Source organism: Stegodyphus dumicola, chromosome 5, assembly GCF_044657685.1.
Source record: "Stegodyphus dumicola isolate Sdum_Otavi_A_Nest chromosome 5, ASM4465768v1".
NCBI lineage: Eukaryota > Metazoa > Arthropoda > Arachnida > Araneae > Eresidae > Stegodyphus > Stegodyphus dumicola.
In genome coordinates, this window is record NC_140772.1 from 140,293,347 (window position 1) to 140,314,202 (window position 20,856).

The 20,856-nt window shown below is 31.2% G+C and overlaps 1 protein-coding gene across 8 annotated transcripts in view; it reads right to left on the reverse strand.

The window, feature by feature from the left end:
• LOC118185243 (metaxin-2-like) overlaps window positions 1-20,178 on the reverse strand; it is an 81,423-nt gene extending 61,245 nt beyond the window's left edge. For 5 of the 8 annotated variants that reach the window (XR_015041253.1, XM_085817126.1, XM_085817123.1 and 2 more), the window contains exon 1: window positions 4,460-4,601. Coding sequence is in view for 6 of the 8 variants with exons in the window: in XM_085817126.1 (XP_085673252.1) it covers window positions 4,460-4,589 (130 nt within the window). In the remaining 2 variants the exon portion in view is untranslated. Of the gene's footprint in view, window positions 1-4,459; window positions 4,602-4,828; window positions 5,312-20,001 lie in introns of those variants that run through there. The other 3 variants (XM_035355085.2, XM_035355080.2, XM_085817127.1) reach the window with 3 other exon arrangements.
• Between the last annotated feature and the right edge of the window lie 678 nt (window positions 20,179-20,856).

Consider the following 20,856-nt stretch of genomic DNA (forward strand, 5'->3'; position numbering starts at 1 on the left):
AGCTCTGCACACATGCATGTGTACATTTACGTATTTGACTCTGAATATTTCACAATTTTTCGAGGACATAATTAGCCCCTTTGGCTCAATACTTTTCATAAAAATAGACATAATTTGTAAACTCTCTTAATTTTTCACATTACACATTTTATATTAGATTACTGAGTTTAAAATTACATTAAAAATAATGTGTATAACTGATATCATTGTTGTATCCGATATACCTAAGACTGACTTTCAACTACCACTACACAACAATAATGTTCACATGCAGCATGCATGTGAATATGAGAAATGGTTCAATGAGATAGTAGTTCCTTGCAATGCTGTATTAAGTAAAAATGGTGAAGTGCGAGATTTTAAGCAAAGAAGTGTCACCTATAGGGGTTCATCATCAGATGATAATTTAGCACGACGGATGTATCAACTCACAGAAACAGATGAAGAGACTCTGAAGATGAAGACTAGGATCATTAGTGTGAGGAATTCTTATTGTCCAGATCTGGCAATGATAGACGATAATACTGCAATCATACAAAATGTGATATGAAAAAATTGATGCACAACACTACGATAGAAACCAGTTGGTGTTAGTGATAAATTGTCCATCATGAGTCATGGCAAACTAAAATTTCACAAAGTGTGTACAAAATGAATATGTAAGGAACTGACACCTGAAATGTAAGAAAGACATAACAACACTTGTAAAGCACATCACTACATTTTCTCTACCAGTTTGGGGTTAACGATGAAGTATTTCTGAAAGCTACCATCACTGGAAATCACAGCTGGATATCCTTCTAAAGACAGTAGTATTTCAGAATGATGATGAGATTTAATTCATGATGTAGAAGGTGGCTCCACGCCCATTAGAAAAATGTTTCCTGCACTATCTGTGCACCTACCAAGTACTGACTAAAGTGTATCAAATTAGACAGGGACTATGTTGAAAGGCAGTCGCCTATTTAGAGGCAAAATTGAATGAAGAACAGAATGAAATTCTCACTAGTTTGCCCCAGAATGTTCTCAAAGGCAGGCCAAAAGGTATACAGTACAAAGTCCATAATCCGGACTCGTCGGGACTTTGGCGATTCCAGATTAGGGGGTTTTCCGGATTATAGATCATCAATTTAAATCTGGTACGATGGCATGCAGAAATTACACAATTAAAAATATGAAACCGTAATTTATGAAATAAAGAGCAATTAAGATCTAAAGGGTATCAAAATTTACAAAAAAAAAAAAAAAATATTTGTTTACTTTATTAAACATTTCTTTCAATGTAAGTTGTTTAAGTTACTTCGTTTTTGTGCTAATACTTTCTCTTTAATTCTATAAACAGACATAATTTCTTGTTCAGTTACAAAGTTCCACTGTTCAAGTCCTGTAGTTGTGAGTGGCGAGAATACGGACAACTTGTCAATCAAAATTTTTCCGTTTTCAATAACCTCCCTGTCACTTTCTTCACTATCGGAAGCGGTATTTTTTGGATCTACAGCCATACTACAGATTTTGCCGTCCGTTAATTGATTGGTGATTGGGGCATTGTCATTGCAATAAAAAACTTCTGTTACATCATCTTCATTTATTACAGCTTCTTCACATTTCTTTACAAAATCCAATAACCGGAAAATTTCACCTTTAGTTTGCGATGTCCAAAAACTTTCAAATTCGCAGCTATCATCTTCATCGTCCTCACCATGAAATATGGTAGCTGGCCATAAATTATGCCAAACATTTTTTAACGTATCTGGAGACACATCCTCCCAACGTGCATGCGTAAAGCATACAAAAAAAGTTCGTGGCTTGGAGGTGCGGATTATAGATTATTCCGGATAATGGACGTCCAGCTCATGGACTTTGTACTGTATAAACCCTGCTTGTATGTGGAGTAGCAGTATATTGAGAACTTTAAAGTGAAGAGAATCTTGAGTATGTTGAGTTCCGAGAGCAATCAACCGAGTCGGGAACTGTATTTAGTGCTTTGCCATGAAGCTATCTTCACCCTTTTAGCCTGATAGCTGGACAGCTGTGTTGCTGATTATTTCAATGTGTTTATAGTAGTTTTTTTATGATTGTAAATGTTTCTTTGGAACTCTCTTGTGAAATCCTGGCGAATAAACTGTGTTTTTGATTCTTTATCGAGTGTTGTCATCAATCACTCTAAATCCACAAACCCATTGAACGCAACAATACATTGTTCTTATTGAAAGATCATTCATAAGTGATCTAAGTGTAATATGAATGTATCTCAAAAACTGACCTCTCTAACTCATCATCAAAATAACTAGCAAAACTATATCAAGTGCATGTTATTATTTTCTTATTCATCAAATTTTTTATAGAGAGCACTGTGTTTTACAATGGATCTTTCAATATTCTGCATTGAAATAATTTTGTCACTGTAGATATACAGAGATAAAATTACATATTTATTTCTGCATGCAGAGATTAATATGCATTGAAATAATTTTTTCATTGTAGATATAAAAATTACATATTTATTTCTCCATGCAGAAACTAATATAATGTTCCTTTCTATTCAGCAGAAAGTTAACTGACAGTTTGTGGTAGTTCCATTTTATCAAACATTCCTGGCTATCCAGCCACCATTCAATACTGCTCATAATAGATAATCACACATAATTGATTGATGATTGGGGCATTGTCATCACAATAAAAAACTTCTGTTATATCATCTTCATTTATTACCGCTTCTTTACATTTCTTTACAAAATCCAATAACTGGAAAATTTCACCTTTAGTTTGCGATGTCCGAAAACTTTCAAATTCGCAACTATCATCAGAAGAAAGTATCTTTCAAGTCGGAAAGTATCAATACAGTAATAAAATGCCAAACGTGGGTAGATTTTATTTATTTCTGATGTTGTATATTTATGGCAACTCTTCAGAAAAGTTCTTTACTTAAATGCTGAATTTAAAAAACTTTTTCATGCTGCACATTCTCATAATATTAATTTGCACTCAAAATATGAGCTAAATTTAACACTTTTTTTTCTTTTTTTTTTTTTTTTAAGATTTCATGTTTTCAGGCTTATAAAAAGCAAACGTACATTCTCCCAAACTCAAAATTACCAATTTCTGTCACTGGATAAAACAAAAGCAGATTGATTTCTGAATAAACATTTGAAAAATTAGATCCACCACTATTTCACAAGTTATCTTTGCTCATAAAAGTGAAAATCCGTTGCAGCTTTATTTCTTAGCCCCCTCCCATAAGAAAATCATAGTCTAGGTCTTTTCATAAAAATGAAAAGAAATCACCCACTTCACCACAACATCCATTTGAATTACTTTTTTAAATTTAAATATGAGTAGTTGATTAATTTGAGATTCTTTTAGTCATTTGCAAAATTAAATTATGAGAAGTATTCTTGAGTAGAACAGGGTTGATGGATTAGTTACATTAGAAGAATTTTATTTTTCAAAGAATGAATGACAAATTTTTAATTTATTTAATTCCTATTTCATGAAACCAGGAAGTATGGAAATAATACAAGAACCACAGACAGCAGATTAAGAAACAAACTAAATATAAATTTTAATTTACATTTGTTTCGTTTTTAATTCCTGCTTCTTAAATTTGAAATATTACAGATCTGCTACTTCTTCACAAAATTACATTTTGAAAATTGTCCTTGCCCTTGATGTATCAGCTTGGTGAAATTTTTTTAATGTTGGCCAAAGGGTACCTGGTTCAGTAAGTAACCCAATAATAAAAAAATAAGAGCTTCTAATAAATTGTTGATACTTTCTGATATTAACACCTTTGGTTTCAATATTCAGTAGAATTGCCATATTTTTGTGTATACACAAGATAATACCCATAACTAAACCCAGGGTTCATAGCCACATTTTAGTTAAAAAAATAAGCACCTATAAGCACTTTTCAAGCACATTTTAAGGAAAAAATAAGCACCTGTCTAATTACATTATACACAACTGCATAACCTTAAAAGAAAAATTAGACTTGTAATTTAAAATATGAGCAATGCAATATTTATTAAGAGAATGAGCATTACCTCAACAATGGAAAACAATTAACTTTTTTTTTAATTTTTAAATGACAGTTCAATTTACAGAATTAGTTGTTTACAATGAGAGAAAAAAAACTATGCAGAAATAAACTATATTACAAAATTTAATGATGATATTTCAGTTGAAAATGTAGAAAATAAATAATAATAAGCCATACTAATTGTATTCATTTGGCACCTAATAATAAATACAATTTATTTTTCCACTCACATTAATATTTAAATAATTTAACTTAAAAATCAAAATTCTGAACATTTTCTAAATTTTCATTGCATAACAGTTTTCCCTTAACATATATCCCAAGCAAAGAAATTTAAGTAAAAAAGGGACACAATTTTGAAATCAGAAGACGGGAAATTGCTTCATTCAGTCATCCTTTAACAGTAAAAGCTTAACTAACCAGCATACTCGGAAATTCCCGAATATTCCGGATAGTAACTGGAAAAAGAGGAGTGGGGGAGATAGTAGCTGTTCTTTAGATTTAAATTTAGGCTAAATAAATGATTTTGACATTTCGATATGTGCATCATATAAAAACCAACGGAACTGAGAAATATTCTGCTTAGAAAGCACAATAAAACTCTTTTAAGTGTGCATAAACAAATCTCAGACTGAACATCAAAATTAATTATCAATGCAAAATACCGCAAACGTTATTGCGCAATACGTGCGACGTAATTCTTCCATATGTGACATTACGCAATCGGAATCAGCACCTGCCGGTATTCGAAGAAAGAAGAACTAAATAAAGGAAAAGAAAGAGACTTACTAATCTGGGGTGTTTCTGATTCTAATTTTCAACAAACTGTATTAAATTTCCGGAATAGAATCAATCTTCGCTTGGGTTGGGTAGACCGCAAAAACTTTTAGTCCTGTTCAATCCAGATTGGACAGTGACAAAAAAAAGTCCGCTGCTTCAATATTACAGATTTTGCGGAGAAACTCCCAACCTCCGTACTGTATAATGTATTGGCAAAGAAAATGAAATTATTTTGACTATTCGATTACTTTCTTTTTATTTAAGCCATTCCGAATATTATTTCTTAGAAAGCTAATCTGTGTAAAAACACACCCATTTTTGGAAGTTTATCTATACTTCAGCAGTTACTTCAATTATATTATTATAAATATTCATACATATGCTCATAATATAAGCATAACGATCATAATAAACACGAATATGAACTGACCACGCGGAACGAGAATGCAAATTATTAAAATCTTGATAGAAATTCAAACGTGTGTAGTATTTGGGTGGGAGGAAAAGAATAACGAATGTAACGGAATTTTCTACGTTTTCGCAATTCTTTGGCCAATAGAACGACGTGCACCTGTCTGTACTCTCGCGCGCACCATAGGTTACATTAATACAGAGGAAGGGGGGGCAGCAATTTTCGGGAGTATGATTCACCATCTGACGTTGCATATAAGGAAGAAAAGTTGTTTATTTATAGTTTCGGCTTTGGTACGGGGAAAAAATGCGCGTTTATTAAAAACAAAGGATTAAAAAAAAAGCACTCAAAGCAAAAAATAAGCACTAAAAACAAAAAAATAAGGGCTTAAAGGAAAAGTAAGCACCTATTTATATTTTATTTTCAAATATAAGGACTTATAAGCACTTGTAAGGACCGCTACGAACCCTGCAAACCACATGTATAAGTAGACCCTGAATTTTATTTCGTGAAATCCAGCAAGCCATAAAATAAATAAAAGATTGTTCCACAGAAATTTGAAGGTCATTATTGAATAATATAGATTGCTGTAAAAATGTAAATATCAGTCATACAAATTTTTACTTTTTCTAATAAAAACCTTCGGTGAATCTTCGGATTATGGTAACTTGGCGATTTTTTGGCGAAACTTTAGAGAGCAACCCTGCTGTAGCAACCTGAGAGTTTTTTTTTTTTTTTTTTTTTTTTTTTTGATGCCATTTTGTTTTTCCGAAGTAAAGGCATTTTTTTTTTTTTTTTTTTTTTTTTTTTTTTAAACTCAACATTTTTTCCAACAATCTGCTAGTCGGATTACGCTTATATGCTAGAACTTTTATGGAACAAAAGTGCTTAATCATGATGAAGATTACATGCAAATTGTTTCTACGTAATTATTAGCTAAAATCACGATCAGAATTTTCCGGAAAGTCCATTTTCACCAGATTTCTTGCAACGCCATTCACACTTATCTGTAATGGGTGTACTCCAACTGCGCTAATGAAAATCCCCCCCGGGTCCAGCTATAGTCCAACTGCGCCAATCAAAATTTCTTCCCCCCTGCTGCCTACAGGGTTACAATTTAACTTTTCGTGCCAATTGTAGCTAAGAGGAAAATAAAAATAAATAAATAGAATTACATATCACAAGAACAAGTAAAAAATACCTAACAAGCAGGCTAATTACTTGAATAACAGTAATAAGCGCGAGAGCTAACAAAGAAAATAAAAGGTATTGGTAAACATACATATTAACATTACAAACATCTTTCATTTATGATAATAATATCATAAATTAAATAATTATAAAGCATACAAATTATATTTTTAATAAATTACATCAATAATAGTCAAGATGTCTGAACTAGACTGGAAAATTTAATAGAGTGTAAAAAATTATTCCATATCAAAGTGTGCTAGAAATATTTTTCGTTAATTAAAACAATCATGTAAATTTTTGCAGAAATTAATAGTTAAATTAAAAAAAAAAAAAAGCTTAGCATGAAATTTATTATAAAAACATTACTATGCTTTTGGATCACTGACGTATAAATTGTAAATAAATTAAAATTATTATGCTAAGAAGTTTTTCTAAAATTTATCTAGAAGAAAAGAATTAGATAAACAGTACTGCAAATTAATATAATCAATCAGGCCTCTCAATAAATAAAAGCTTATTTTTTTAACCAAAAACTAAAAATTAGGATGCAAAAGTTTGTGTAATATACTTGGAAATATCTGAACATATAATTAGTTAGAAACATACAATTAAATTAATAACAAGCTAATTAACAGTAACATTAAGCTTAATTTCATTCAATCTAAAACAAACAATCGATCAAGGCTCCGCATAAGTGAAGTTTTAATGCTATTTTACGTAGATTTGCGTATAAAATAAAAGTTGCATTTGTGAAACAAGTGAATAATATACTGATAGTCAACAGGAAATACAATACAGTGGTTAAAAATATAACTACTTGTCAGAAGGTATGCAAAGTTGCCATGGATAGAGAAATTGAATGATTATAGAAAACTCATAAAGTTAAGCGCTACAGTATGAAAAGAAAATTCTGAAATAAACATGGTAAGAAAATTAGATGGAGAAATAATCCTTAATTTATTGATATCCATATAAACTCTATGCTTTGGAAAAATGTTACATATAATTTGCACCGAGGTATCAATCACCGAAACTGAGTTAATTTCTTTCCTTATTTTTTCTTATTAGAGGGATTTGTAAAAAGATATGCTAAGGTAAAGGTAAAAATTTTTGCAATACTTTTAAAGAATAAATTAAAAAAGTATTTTTACTTCATGAACTGAAATTTTTACACTACATTTTTATACAGTAAATAAGTACAAAAAAAGAAAGAGCTGGGGAATCACTGGGACTAGAAACTCGGGTCGAACTACCAATGTTTAGTGACTTTTCCACAAGACCTTTTGAAATTAGGCTGAACAATATATTAAAGAAAATAGAAGATACAGCACACGTAAGAACAAAAGTGGGCTCAATTAGAGATTTACATGTTTGGTGAATGAGTTAAACTTACCTGTATGCAATTATGAAATATTAGGAATGTAGCATAAAAGCATGAGTGAAGAAGGCAATGGCAATCTAAATCATTGAAATCTAAATGTATATTATTATGAGTATCTGCTATTAATTTCAATACTGCTGAAAAAATTATAAATGAATTACATTATAAATCACATGAACTCGTTGCATTATAAATTACAACAGTTAGAAATATTATTAGCGTGATTTAGCAACCATCTTTGTTAACAAATAATTTCAAGTAATTAATTTTACAAATAATTCAGCCTAAAACTAAGTTGGAAAATAAGCTACATGCTGAAGATTAAGCTTTGCCAAGGTGTTAGAAACATCGTCTGTTAACTAGAGTTGTGATGCAAGAATTTGTAAAAATTATTATTTAAATATAAATTGGCATAAATACAATACAAAGTGTATAAATTCTACATACATGAAAACTTAAGTACAGTGCAACAATATGTGAAAAAGGAATGGATTAAAAGGGAACTGAAAATCCCAGGATATGAATATAAGGGAGTTTATTTATTTATTTATTTATTTTTTGTTAATTATGAAAATTCTGCTAACGTTCATAATTATTAATTTATTAATTAAATGTGTATTAGAAATTAAATGTATGCCAAAGTACATCAGGTGGAAAACAGAATAAATATTTAAATGTTTCTAATATTAAAATATGGAATTTGTAACAAAGTTAAATAACCTTAAAATAACTTCAATAATTAAAAATGGAAAGCTTAATACTGGCATATATTGCAATAATATTAGTGTGAATTTAGAACGACTTAAGAAGTCCAATTTTTAGATTTAATAAAGATAAATTTTATAATTAAATTAGAACTGTTTTCCTAAAATGGTAAATTTGAAAGTTAAAACCATTCTGTATGTCATTAATCTATCAATTTTACGATTCAAAACTGATATATATATATATATATATATATCAGTTTTGATATATATATATATATATATATATATCAGCGACTAAAATCTACAACTTGTAAAGTTTTTAATTCTTACAGAGAATAAAAAAGATTTGGCTCATCATTCCTTTAAGCATCATAAAACTTTAAAATGAGTGTAAAAAAAATTTATTTTTTAGCACACGCCAGACTTTAAATTAATATTTGTTTTACATGCACAATCTTTACAATATTGATAAACGAAAGTCAGTCTTGGAGTCTCAACAGAATGCCCCATTAATGGCGATAAACGACTTTTTGTAGCACCCAATCTTCTTAGAAAGAAATGGGGGACAGGAAACGTCGCGCAGTTCGTGCATTAGAAAAGAGGGGGACGGGGATTTTCACACAATCTCATTTCATTCTCACATGTTGGACATTCAATACTTATCTGCAATTAATCCTACACTCATGCACCATTCAAGTAGTCCAAATATTAAGCAACACTGTTTCACATAAGATACAAAATGAAATGTGCTTCTCAGATTATTGATAAAGTCCTAGCTAGTAACCTTTATCGCCTTACCAAAATGTCGCCAAACTACCTGTTACCATATTCCAAAGATTAGCCAAACTTTCTTTTTTATAATTTATGAACAGAACTGTACCTATAAGTTGTAAAGATAATCAAACATTTTTGTTAATGAGTTGGCAATGTTTTGTTAAGTTGTGAATTATCAGAAAATAACTAAATTTTATTAAAATAGCCCTTAACAGTAACAATTCATAATTTTAAAACATTATTTGGTACTTCCTTATTATAGTGGTCCCCAAAATTTACTTGATAATTAACCGTGATGTTATATGTAGCGAGGTATAAGAACATGTAGGAGATGAGATTTTGGCGAGATATCTCGATTGATTAGTGACATCTTGGGGGCCACTATAATACGGAAGTAACCCATTATTTCTGAATAAAATTCTCTATATGTAACATTACATTTTCTATAAAGCTCTATGCTAAACATTTATAACAGGACATAACATTAAAATCTCCTTTAATATTAAAAAAAATTATAAATTAAAAGAAATTTCAATATTTCATTCCTTAGAAAGGATTTTTATAATGCTGCTAAGCACAGCCTTTTAAAATTTTTAAAAATACTGAAAAGCAAATGCTGATTATAATCACTGACAGTTTTTCTATCAGAATGCAGGAATATTATCTCTACAGTAGCAAAATTCAGTACCTAATAATTTTTACTTTAGATCAGAACCTGAGTGATTTTTGCCACTCAACTTGATCATGACTAGATACCAGGGCTGTGGAGTCGATACAGAAAATGACCGATTTCTGGAATTTTAAAGACTCCGACTCCCTCATATATACAGTCAAAAGTCTTTAATCCGGACTTGTCGGGACTTCGGAGCTTCCGGATTATCGTTTTTTCCGGATTATAGATCATCAGTTTAAATCTGGTAAGATGGCATGCAGAAATTATAAAATTAAAAATATGAAACCATAATTTATGAAATAAAGAGCAATTATGATCTAAAAAATATCAAAATTAAAAAAAAAAAAAAAAACTTAATATTTATTTGTTTACTTTATTAAACATTTCTTTCAACGTGCGCATGCGTAAAGCATACATTACGCATAGTCGAAAATTGCAACCAGAAAACTATTTGATGTGTATTTGTGATATTTATAATGACGAGGAAATTGATTTAAATTGTATGGGAGTACATCGAGATGAAACACTATATTTAGTAAGGAATTATAAGCCGAATAAAATAATGATGTGTATTCATAGCATAACGAGAATTCTCTCATAGCACCCGCACTACTCGGTCCAGCAGCATTTAACTCCAAAAAAAATCATAATAATCAGTCTTCCCTTTTATTTTGAAGACCCTCTGAAGATAACGGAAGGAGATGGATAGCAGGAGATGACGAATTCCCTCTTTTTTCATATTTTTCAAAGCAAACTGGAACTTCAGCACAAGCAATTCAAGCTCTTGCACACATGGAAAATGTCAGAGACATGATTAAGACGCTGGACCTAGCCCCAGATCTTTTCGCTAATTACGCCAAAATTGAACCGCAAGGAGCCCGCTATGAGCTGGGACCAGTCCTCGCTGCCAATGCCACGGAGATCACCAATATTAATCGTAACCGCCATCACCCCCAAGGGGTCGCCGGGTAACGCTCCTCTCAAAATCAATCAAACTGGGCCAAATCTCACAAAAAACGTGCAAAAAAATCTCCTCTTCTTCTCCCTTGCAAGGGCTTAAGAAAACTCGGTTGACACTTACCAAGAAATGCCTCAAAATCACTATTGGCTCAAACCACACTAAAATTAAAAATTTAAAGAATCTTAAAGAAACTTGGACTCCCTCTAGCCAACTAGAAAAAGGTAATAGCCTCTAGCATTCTCAGAAATTCAGAAATTCCCCACGTAAAAAGGAATGTTTCCAACCTATAACTCTGTCAAATAATCGCTGCCCCTTAGAACTATTCGCCTCTGAACAAGCGAAACACGCGTGTTCAACCACCGCGAAAAGAGGAAAATGCAGCTGGGCAATCTGACCCCTAACCTAAAAAAGAAGCGGACTCGTGAGAAACGGAAATACACCCGCGCTCTTTTAACTGTAACACATATTCTGCCAAACTTAAAAGAGCATTGCCATAAAGTTTAACAATATTACATATTATACATTAATTTTTAAATAAGCACAATACAAATTCATTAAACACAGTAAAATAATACGCAATAATTATACACAACAAAAATACATAAGAATTTTCCATAACAATAAAAACATCTGCCCTGAAGATGAGGATAGTGCTGACAGACCAACTTCCAGTTCATTGCGCGTGGTGACTTCCCCCATTCAGATTTCTGAATGGTAAGAGAAACAAATCACCTCTCTGTCACTTTCTTCATGTCTTTATCCATTTTTTGCAGCAGTTCCACTTTTTGTTTAATGGACATCGAAACATGCTTTCCTGTAGATCCTTTGGCAGCTCCAGAATTGGAAACTCTTTTTGACATAATCGAAAGTTCAAGCTTACTTTTTATAAAATTGCTCTAACAGTCTGCAAAAAAAAATAATAAGCCTGATCCAATTAGAAGATTAAGGAACAACACAATCTGCAACATTAACTGAAATAGATAATTATCTATTTCATCCGTTATACATTAAACACGCATGCGTAAATATATTATGCACAAGCGCAAATGCATATGCGCGTGCATAATTGTTTTTATGCGCATGCACAAACGAATTATGTGTAATGCGTTTACGCATGCGCAGAAAGTTTGTAGCTTTGAGGTCCGGATTATAGATTATCCCGGATTATGGACGTCCAGAATAAAGATTTTTGACTGTATATGTGTTTGTGTGTGTGTAAATATATATACATGGGTTACAACTTATATTTTAATATAAAAGAAGTAATAGATGTTACAGAAAAAAAATTGATGCCATAGCAAATTATTTATATTAATTAGCATTTATAATGAAATGAGTGAGTGGGTGAGTGAGAGATTATGGCGCAAAACCAAAGACGATTATAGTGCGCCAAACACAAGATGGCATTTATAATGAAATGAGAAAACCGGCATTAGTAATTTCCAAGAAACAGTATAGCTTTGGCAAAGTCTTCTTCATTGGAAGACCATATATCCGATTTGAAAAACGTCTGCTGAGAAGAGTCTTTCCACGTCTTTCTTTTCTTGAGTAGGAGGAAGAGCTGCTACTGTTAGGATTACTTCTTTTAACTTTTCAGGATAGATTTTTATAAGTTCTAAAAGAGGTGTCTCGCAAGAGCAATCATATTTCTCCATTTCTTCAAAGGTTGTGTAGAAATCTTGTTTGTATTTCTTCATTTTTCTATCTAAAGGCTCTTGGTTCTTTATTTTCATTTGCGTTGCCTTAGCTTTTTCAATATTATCCAAAAATATATCTCAAAATTTAATTCATTACTGAAAGAGGATGATAGAGACTCAGTTGCAATGTCTGCTGTTTGATTGTCCTAATTTGAATACTCCAATTGTTCTGAAAATAATTTCATTCTTATTGAAAGTTCATATATGGCTTTCTTTGTCTTCTTAATTTGTTCGTCATTCAAAAAAATTCAGTGTTTTGGAACTACATATATTGAACACAGCAAGATCTCATTGTCTAGCACATTAGTTTCTCTTTTCTTCATTGAAGAAATAATTCCTTCTGAAATGAAACTTCCCTTTCAGAAAGAACAAACATCACATTCTTCCATTCTCGTCTCCTGTTAATTCTTCAGAATGTAGCTTTTTTGTAGCTATATAGAGTGTAGAAAAAAAAGAGTTTCCAATTCTGAAAGATCATTCTACAGTCTTTCTGTGGGTAGAGTAGACTTTAAGGTTCCCCTTGTATTATATCGAAATTGTTGTTTGATTTATCGCCAAGTTGCTGTTTCATTTATGGTAGCCTGAGTAGTTGAATGCTATGGAAACCCTGTTGTGATGTAATCGGGTGCATGATTCTGGGAAATTTTCAATCATGGGATGTTTCGTAAGCGTTTTTGTGGTATGTGTTGGTTTGATTCTCTACACGGTAGAATGACCGAATGTAGGAAGATTAATTTGAAGTTTCTGTACGATTTGTAGCGAAAGGGGAAAAGAGCTTTATTTGACTGGTGTGTAAATGAAGTATAACTTAGTAGCCATTATAAGTGTCTTGTATGTAGGAAAGATATGCGTCTAGTCGAACGTAAAAACTGTTTAGATGGATTTGAATGGGTTTGTAGGAAGAAAGGTTCAGATGGTCACTATGTGAAGCGTTCGATCAGAAAGAGTACCTGGTTTGAAAAAAGTCATTTGAGTATGATTGATATTTTGATTTTTACGTGGCTCTGGGTGTACGAAGCGAACTCGAAAATCATGGTAAGTGAATATTTACTTTTGGTAGTGCTTAAATGTATAACATGTCTTTCCTTTTTTATGTTATTTTATCGTTTGGTTTAAAATGTATTTTATTGAGATTATGGGCTGATCTTTGGAATATGGTAACTGGTAGTTTGGTGACATTTTGGAGGCGATAAAGGTTACTACCTAGGACTTTGGTAATAATGTTAGAAGCACTCAGTTCCGATTACGCATTATTTTGTGTGAGGGAAATGAGTGATCATGAGATATGTCATGTGACATTAATGGACGAATTACAGTTGTTTAATCGGAAAAGGGGGGAAATCTGGAAATGTCGTATTTAGCTATATTCTGTGCTGTGTGAAACGTGACATTAATGGACGAATTACAGTTCTTTAATCGGAGAAGGGGGTTAATTTGGAAAAACTTCATTGTGTGCTGTGTGAAATAGTGTTGATTAATTTTCGGATTGCATGGCGCTATGTAAAGTGAATTCTAAATTTTTAATGTGTTTATCTGATAATAATAATAAGTTAAGATTGTGTGAAAGGAAGCATATTACAAGTTTAAATGGTGGTGCAAGAAATATGGTGAAAATGGACATTTTGTGAAAAGGAGTGTAAGGAAGGGTACGTGGTTTGCTGAAAGTAGTTTGAGTATAGGTGAAATTTTATTAATTTCTTATTACTTGGTAAACAGATTTCCAGTTGACTACTGGATTTAGGATTTAGAAATTAGCAGTAGTACTGCAGCGACGTAATGAAGATTCTGAAGAAGATTAGGTAAGTTAGTATTTTTAATCATTTGAGGATATTATTTTTATACATTGTTCTAAATGTAAGGAGTAAATAAATTAAAATGGTATTATTTGAAAATTGTTATTAGCAATGATTTAGTTTAAAGTAATTAGGATTGTAATCTAATTTTTATTAATTTAATGTATGTGCTTATTTATATTTTAAGTAGTGTTTTTTAATTTAATTATATTTTAATTTAATGATCGTGATTTTGTGAGTTATATGTTTGTAGTATTTTGGAATATGTTTGAGTAGTATACATTGAGTATTTTCATGCATTTTCGTGAAATTTTTCTAATTTATGAAAAAAAGCAGTGTACATGGATATAGTGAAGAGTGTGCACAATGCCATTTTTGTGCAATTCTGGGATTTTTTTTAAGTACAAACAAGTCGACATGTACATGGTTTAGTGATATTTTAATTAAATGATAGTTATTTTGTGAATTTTATGTTTGTAGGAATTTGGTATACGTTTTAGTTGAAGTAAACGTGCATGGAAATAATTTAAATATTTGACACTAAGTATTTGTAATGTTTGCGGTATGAATTCGTTGGTGACGTTTATAATATAATAGATAATTTAGAGGTAAAAGTTTTTAGATATTTTATTTATTTTATACGTGGAAATGTTCATATTTGGAAAGGGTATATACTTTTTCGCAATAAGGTAATTTCATATATGTTCTTTTTACTGGGTTTAAAGATTCAGAAAATTGTCATGCGTTTTCGTGAAATTTTTCTAATTTATGAGAAAAAAGCAGTGTACATGGATATAGTGAAGAGTGTGAGCAATGCCATTTTTGTGCAATTCTGGGATGTTTTTTTAAGTAAAAATAAGTTGACGTGTACTTGGTTTATGTGTATGTGTTATTGTGAAAAACGCGCAAGGAGTTTGCGATTGTGCACTTTTTCCCAATTTTGCAGTGAATATTTGTCATGATTAAGCAGTTTTGTTAGATAAAATTTCTAGTATAAGTGTAATTTGGCTAGTAGATTGTTGGAAAAAGTGTTCACTAAATAAAAAGAAAAGAAACATGTCTTTGCGGCGGAAAAAAAAAAATACAGGGTTGCTGTAGCAGAGTTGGTCGCCAAATTTTCGCCAAGTTACCATAATCCAAAGATCAACCAGATTATGTATTTTTTGTTTGCCCATATTGTAGAATTTGGTGTTCCTTTGACTTTTTAAGTGAAAATATATCGATGTGTACATGGACAAAGTAAAGGGAGTGCGCAATGCAAGTTTGTGCAATTCGGGGATTTTTTTTAAGTGAAAATAAATCGATGTGTACATGGATACAGAGTTTGTGCAATTGTTTGTCTTGTTATTTTGGCATTGTGTAGAGCCAAAATAACGAGTCAAAGAATTGCACAAAATCGGTATCCATGTATTTCCAAAAATCGCCAAGTTCTGCCAAGGGGTACCCTAAACTATACTTTTACCTCTTTCTGTTAGTGAAACATTAGAGTTATCTACATCTTCTAAAAAAAGTTCTTAATTCTAACAAGCTCTATTTATCAAATATGTACTTCCTCATTGTGTTGCTTGATCAATAAATGCTCCTTTTCCTGCTCTCTTCCTAAGAATGGCATCAATTTTGGGAGTTCTTACTGCTATTGCTGCTTACCTTAATTTAAAACTAAATGAATCACTTTAATCACTAATGGCAAATATCATATCCATCATCCTCCCTTATATTTATTTATTAATATGTCAATAAAATAGAAAATAACTATTTATTAATGTATATAGTCCATTAATAAAATAATAACGGTTGATCTTTACATTATGGTAACTTGGCGATTTTTTGGCGAAAATTTGGCAACCAACTCTCCTACAGCAACCCTCTATTTTTTTTTCCCCGCCGCCATTTTGTCTTCACGAAGTAAAGACATGTTTCTTTTCTTTTTATCTACTGAACACTTCTTCCAACAATCTACTAGCCGAATTACACTTATGCTAGAAATTTTATCAAACAAAACTGCTTAATCATGACAAATATTCACTGCAAAATTGGGAAAAAGTGCACAATACCATACTCCTTACGCGTTTTTCAAAATAACACATACACATAAACCACGTACACGCCGACTTATTTTTACTTAAAATAACATCCCAGAATTGCACAAAAATGGCATTGCGCACACTCTTCACTATATCCATGTACAAATCCAACAATTTTCTCAATCTTTAAACCCGGTAAAAAGAACATATATGAAATAACCTGATCGCGAAAAAGTATTTACCCTTTCCAAATATGAGCATTTCCACATATAAAATAAATAAAATATCCAAAAACTTTTACCTCTAAATCATCTATTATATTATAAACGTCACCAATGAATTCATACCGCAACCATTACAAATACTTAGTGTCAGATATTTAAATTATTTCCATGCACATTTTACTTCAACTAAAACATATACCAAATTCCTACAAACATAAAATTCACAAAATAACTATCATTTCATTAAAATATAATTAAATTCAAAAACACTACTTAAAATATAAATGAGCACATACATTAAATTAATAAAAATTACCTTACAATCCTAATTACTTTAAACTAAATCATTGCTAATAACAATTTTCCCAATAATACCAAATTCCTTTCCACCTTACATTTAGAACAATGCATAAAAATAATATCCTCAAATAATTAAAAATACTAACTTACCCAATCTTCTTCAGAATCTTGATTACGTGGCGGATACACTTTTCTAATTCATTCAATAAAATTATTGAAAGATTTTTTCTGCGAATTATTGAAAGATTTTTCCTCCATACTTCCTCCGCTAAATAAAAAGCAAACTTCTCTTTATCACAATGCCTAAATACCCATTTCGAATTCACTTTAGTTAGGGCCATGGGATCCAAAAATTAACCAACACTGTTTCACACAACACAGAATAAAGCTAAATATAAAATTTCCAGATTTTTTCCCGATTTCCCCCCTTTTCCGATTAAAGAACCGTAATTCGTCCATTAATATCACATGACATATCCCATGATCTCTCATTTCCCTCACGCAAAATAATGCGTAATCGGAACTGAGTACTGCTCACATTATTACCAAAGTCCCAGGTAGTAACCTTTATCGCCTCCAAAATGTCGCCAAACTACCAGTTACCATATTGTAAAGATCAACCATAATAACACATAAGAATAATAATGTCATTAATTTGTTTTTCAATTTACTTAAATTTCATTTCAAATTCAAACTGTCTGACAAAAACTAAAGTTGGAGTCGACTTGTTTTTAGCGACTCCAATTCCTTTTACCCCAAAATCTGCCCAATTTCGATTCTGACTCCACAACCCTGCTAGATACCCCTTTTACAATTGCTCTCTTCTGTTCAGAATGTAATTCGCCAGGCACATTTGTGAAAAAGATACTCTTCTGGTATTGGAACCGGATTCAGAATTTTATATTTGTATACATACATATGTTCATGTATCCATGTATATATGTATATGTATGAATTTAACAAATATTCTCTATTTGTATAAAGCTAATAGAAATTTAAAATTTAATTAAGAAATTTTAATTGCAAAAATAAAAATTTAATTAATTACTGCTGCAAACTAATTTATAATATCATTTAAATTCTCCTAAGAGCATATGTAAATTAAGTGCATGTATCTAAAACTATGAAAAAAATATATAATTCCAAAAAATTAATCTCAAAAAAATTGTTAAGGAATTTTTAAGACCAAATCCAATTGCATAAGTGTATAACTGTTGAGCAGGTAAGGAGACAAACTTATCAAGGGAAATTTGCCTCCAAACCTAACTCTATATACGTGTTTCAGAGACACTCTTTAATGTATATAATACTCTTTAATGTATAATAACACTCTGGCCCTAGGTTCACTTAACAGACATACTGACATTAACATACTGACTGATGACATAACATACTGACATTCATGTTAACTGACATTTCATTCATTTTTTAACTCAGAATGCACAAAATTTATATCATCTTAAGAATGAAATACATTCCGCAAGAGAAGAAGAGGAAACACACAGACATATATGTACAGGCATACATAAACTTTTTAATCCAGTCTCGATAATAGAACAGAACCGTGAAAAATTTGCCTACCTATATTATAAGCTCTATTTTAGTTGACTGTCAATATAATCTGCACACTTTGATGTGAACTCCCAACCATTTTCCTCTTTTATAAACAAGCATACTAGCAATACAGTATAAAAACTTAGTTTTAAATTATTTTTATTTACAGATCAAAAGTGAAGTGATTTATCACTCCTGAGAAGGATCCTTGCAGTTTTATTCCTAAAATATGCATGAGAATAATAAATTTACAATCATTGTTGATTTAGATATCGTTTGTTTTAAATTCACATCTCATAAAAAAAATTATCTACTTATTCACAGTTAGCTCTGAAACATAATAATTATAGATAAACAATTTTACTTTTAACAAATCATGGTAAAAGTTTACGGCTTAATCCTAGTATCCGGTGCTTACGGGATTTGGCTACTTTTGGCGACTTTATGATGAGCAGTAAAAACGAAACATATACGATGAGTAGTAAACGGGTCATTCAAAGAATGTATATAGTTATACATAGTTATATAGTATGTACTATGTAGTGATAGTGTATAATATATACATAGACGTTCTTTGGGTCATTTTTGGTGTTGGCGATAATTTTCAAAATCGCGCCAAGGCTGCACCGTATACTAGGATTTTACCAAGTTTACAATTGGGTGCCCCTTGTTTATTGGCGATTCAAGATCGGCGCCAGGAAGGCACAATTTCAAGATGTCCGCTACACCAAACCAAAATAAGAAGTCAAAGAATTGCACAAAATTTGTGTCCATGTATACATCGATCTGTTTTTACTTAAAAAAACATCCTAGAATTGCACACTGCTTTAAATATGTCCATGTACACATCAATCTATTTTCATTTAAATAAAATCAGGAAGCTAAAACAAACTTAAAACTATTGAGGTAACCAGAATAGAGGTTTCATACCCAAAATTAAAAAAAAAAAAAAAAATGTTGCCAATAGAAGGGGCACTCAATTCTACACTAGAGCCCAAATCATAAATTGCTTACTGATTAAACAGTACTTAGCTGACGAAAGTTGTAAGTACTTAGCTGACACACTGTTGTAATCTCTCAAAAACGCATGCAATTAATGTGTGTCATTATATACCTCGAAAGACACTGTTCATATTTTTTTATTTAAAAATAAGACGTTAGTTTTCTCGGAGTAGAAAATGCTTTTACAATTTTTATGACCACTGTTTTAAAGAATTATTTCAACAAGAATTCTCTCAAATGATTAATTTCCCTTCTTCATAATAGAGGACATAACAAAAAGAAAAGTAACAAGTAGATATTCAATAAATATTACAAAACAGTAAAGTTCTACTCAACATGTCACCAATGAATCATATTCAAAGTAAGTTAAAAAATAGATTTAGAGGCACGAATCTGTTTTCCTACATAGCACACAACAGATTTGAACAGTTGCATGAGCTAACTGTATTTAACAAACATAACAGGAATAAAAGAATTAAAAAATACCACTGAGTTCAGCAAAAACAGATTCAGTAAGTAATACAGAAGGCATGATCCTATATGACCTTCAGGACGTTTAAACCTCTATAGATTTTAAATATTATATAATCAGATAAGCCGATAGAACAAAATTACACTCTCCACACAAACTTAGGGAATTCGTTGTTGACAGGTTATCTTCACGAGAAAAAATGGGAGGAGTTACGAGATTCTCTGGGTTGCATGAAGATCTACTAATAACTTTCTCGCCAAGTAATTTGGCTTCATCGGCTCATTCTTATTTCTGGAACTGTGGTTGAAGAGTGGTCTGTTTTTGATCCGTAAGTATGCTAAAATTCTACCATAAATTTTTAATACCTTGTTTTCCAAATTTACACATTTTGCTTGATTAATTTGAAGTTGTTTGTTTTTAGATGTGCGCAATGGCAAATTTCAGGTTATTCGTCAAATAACCAAGGTTTCTATTTCTCTGGTAAGTGTTTGCTTTATATCTTATATTTAGTATTAAATATTAAAAGTAATTTTTGCATGCGTATATTTTTTCATGCTCATTTTCTGTTTTATGTGCTGGTAGATTTCTGGCCGATTACCGTGTTTTTAGATAAATGCGCCATTTTCATTTAGGTCGTGTAGAGATTACTGTTTCCATTTTTTTTAAGTAACCACGAAAATTCTAACACATGAAAAAGCTTTACTAGTAAACTTTTGATTGAGGATATTTCAAGTAAATGTGCCATTTTTACTGAATTTATGTAAAAGTTGCTCTTCGTTATGCCTTTTTTGAGCCAATTTGTTAATTAGTTGTATTCTTTTATAATGTGTTGTTTTGCAGATTAATGCAGTTTATTTGACAGATGTGTA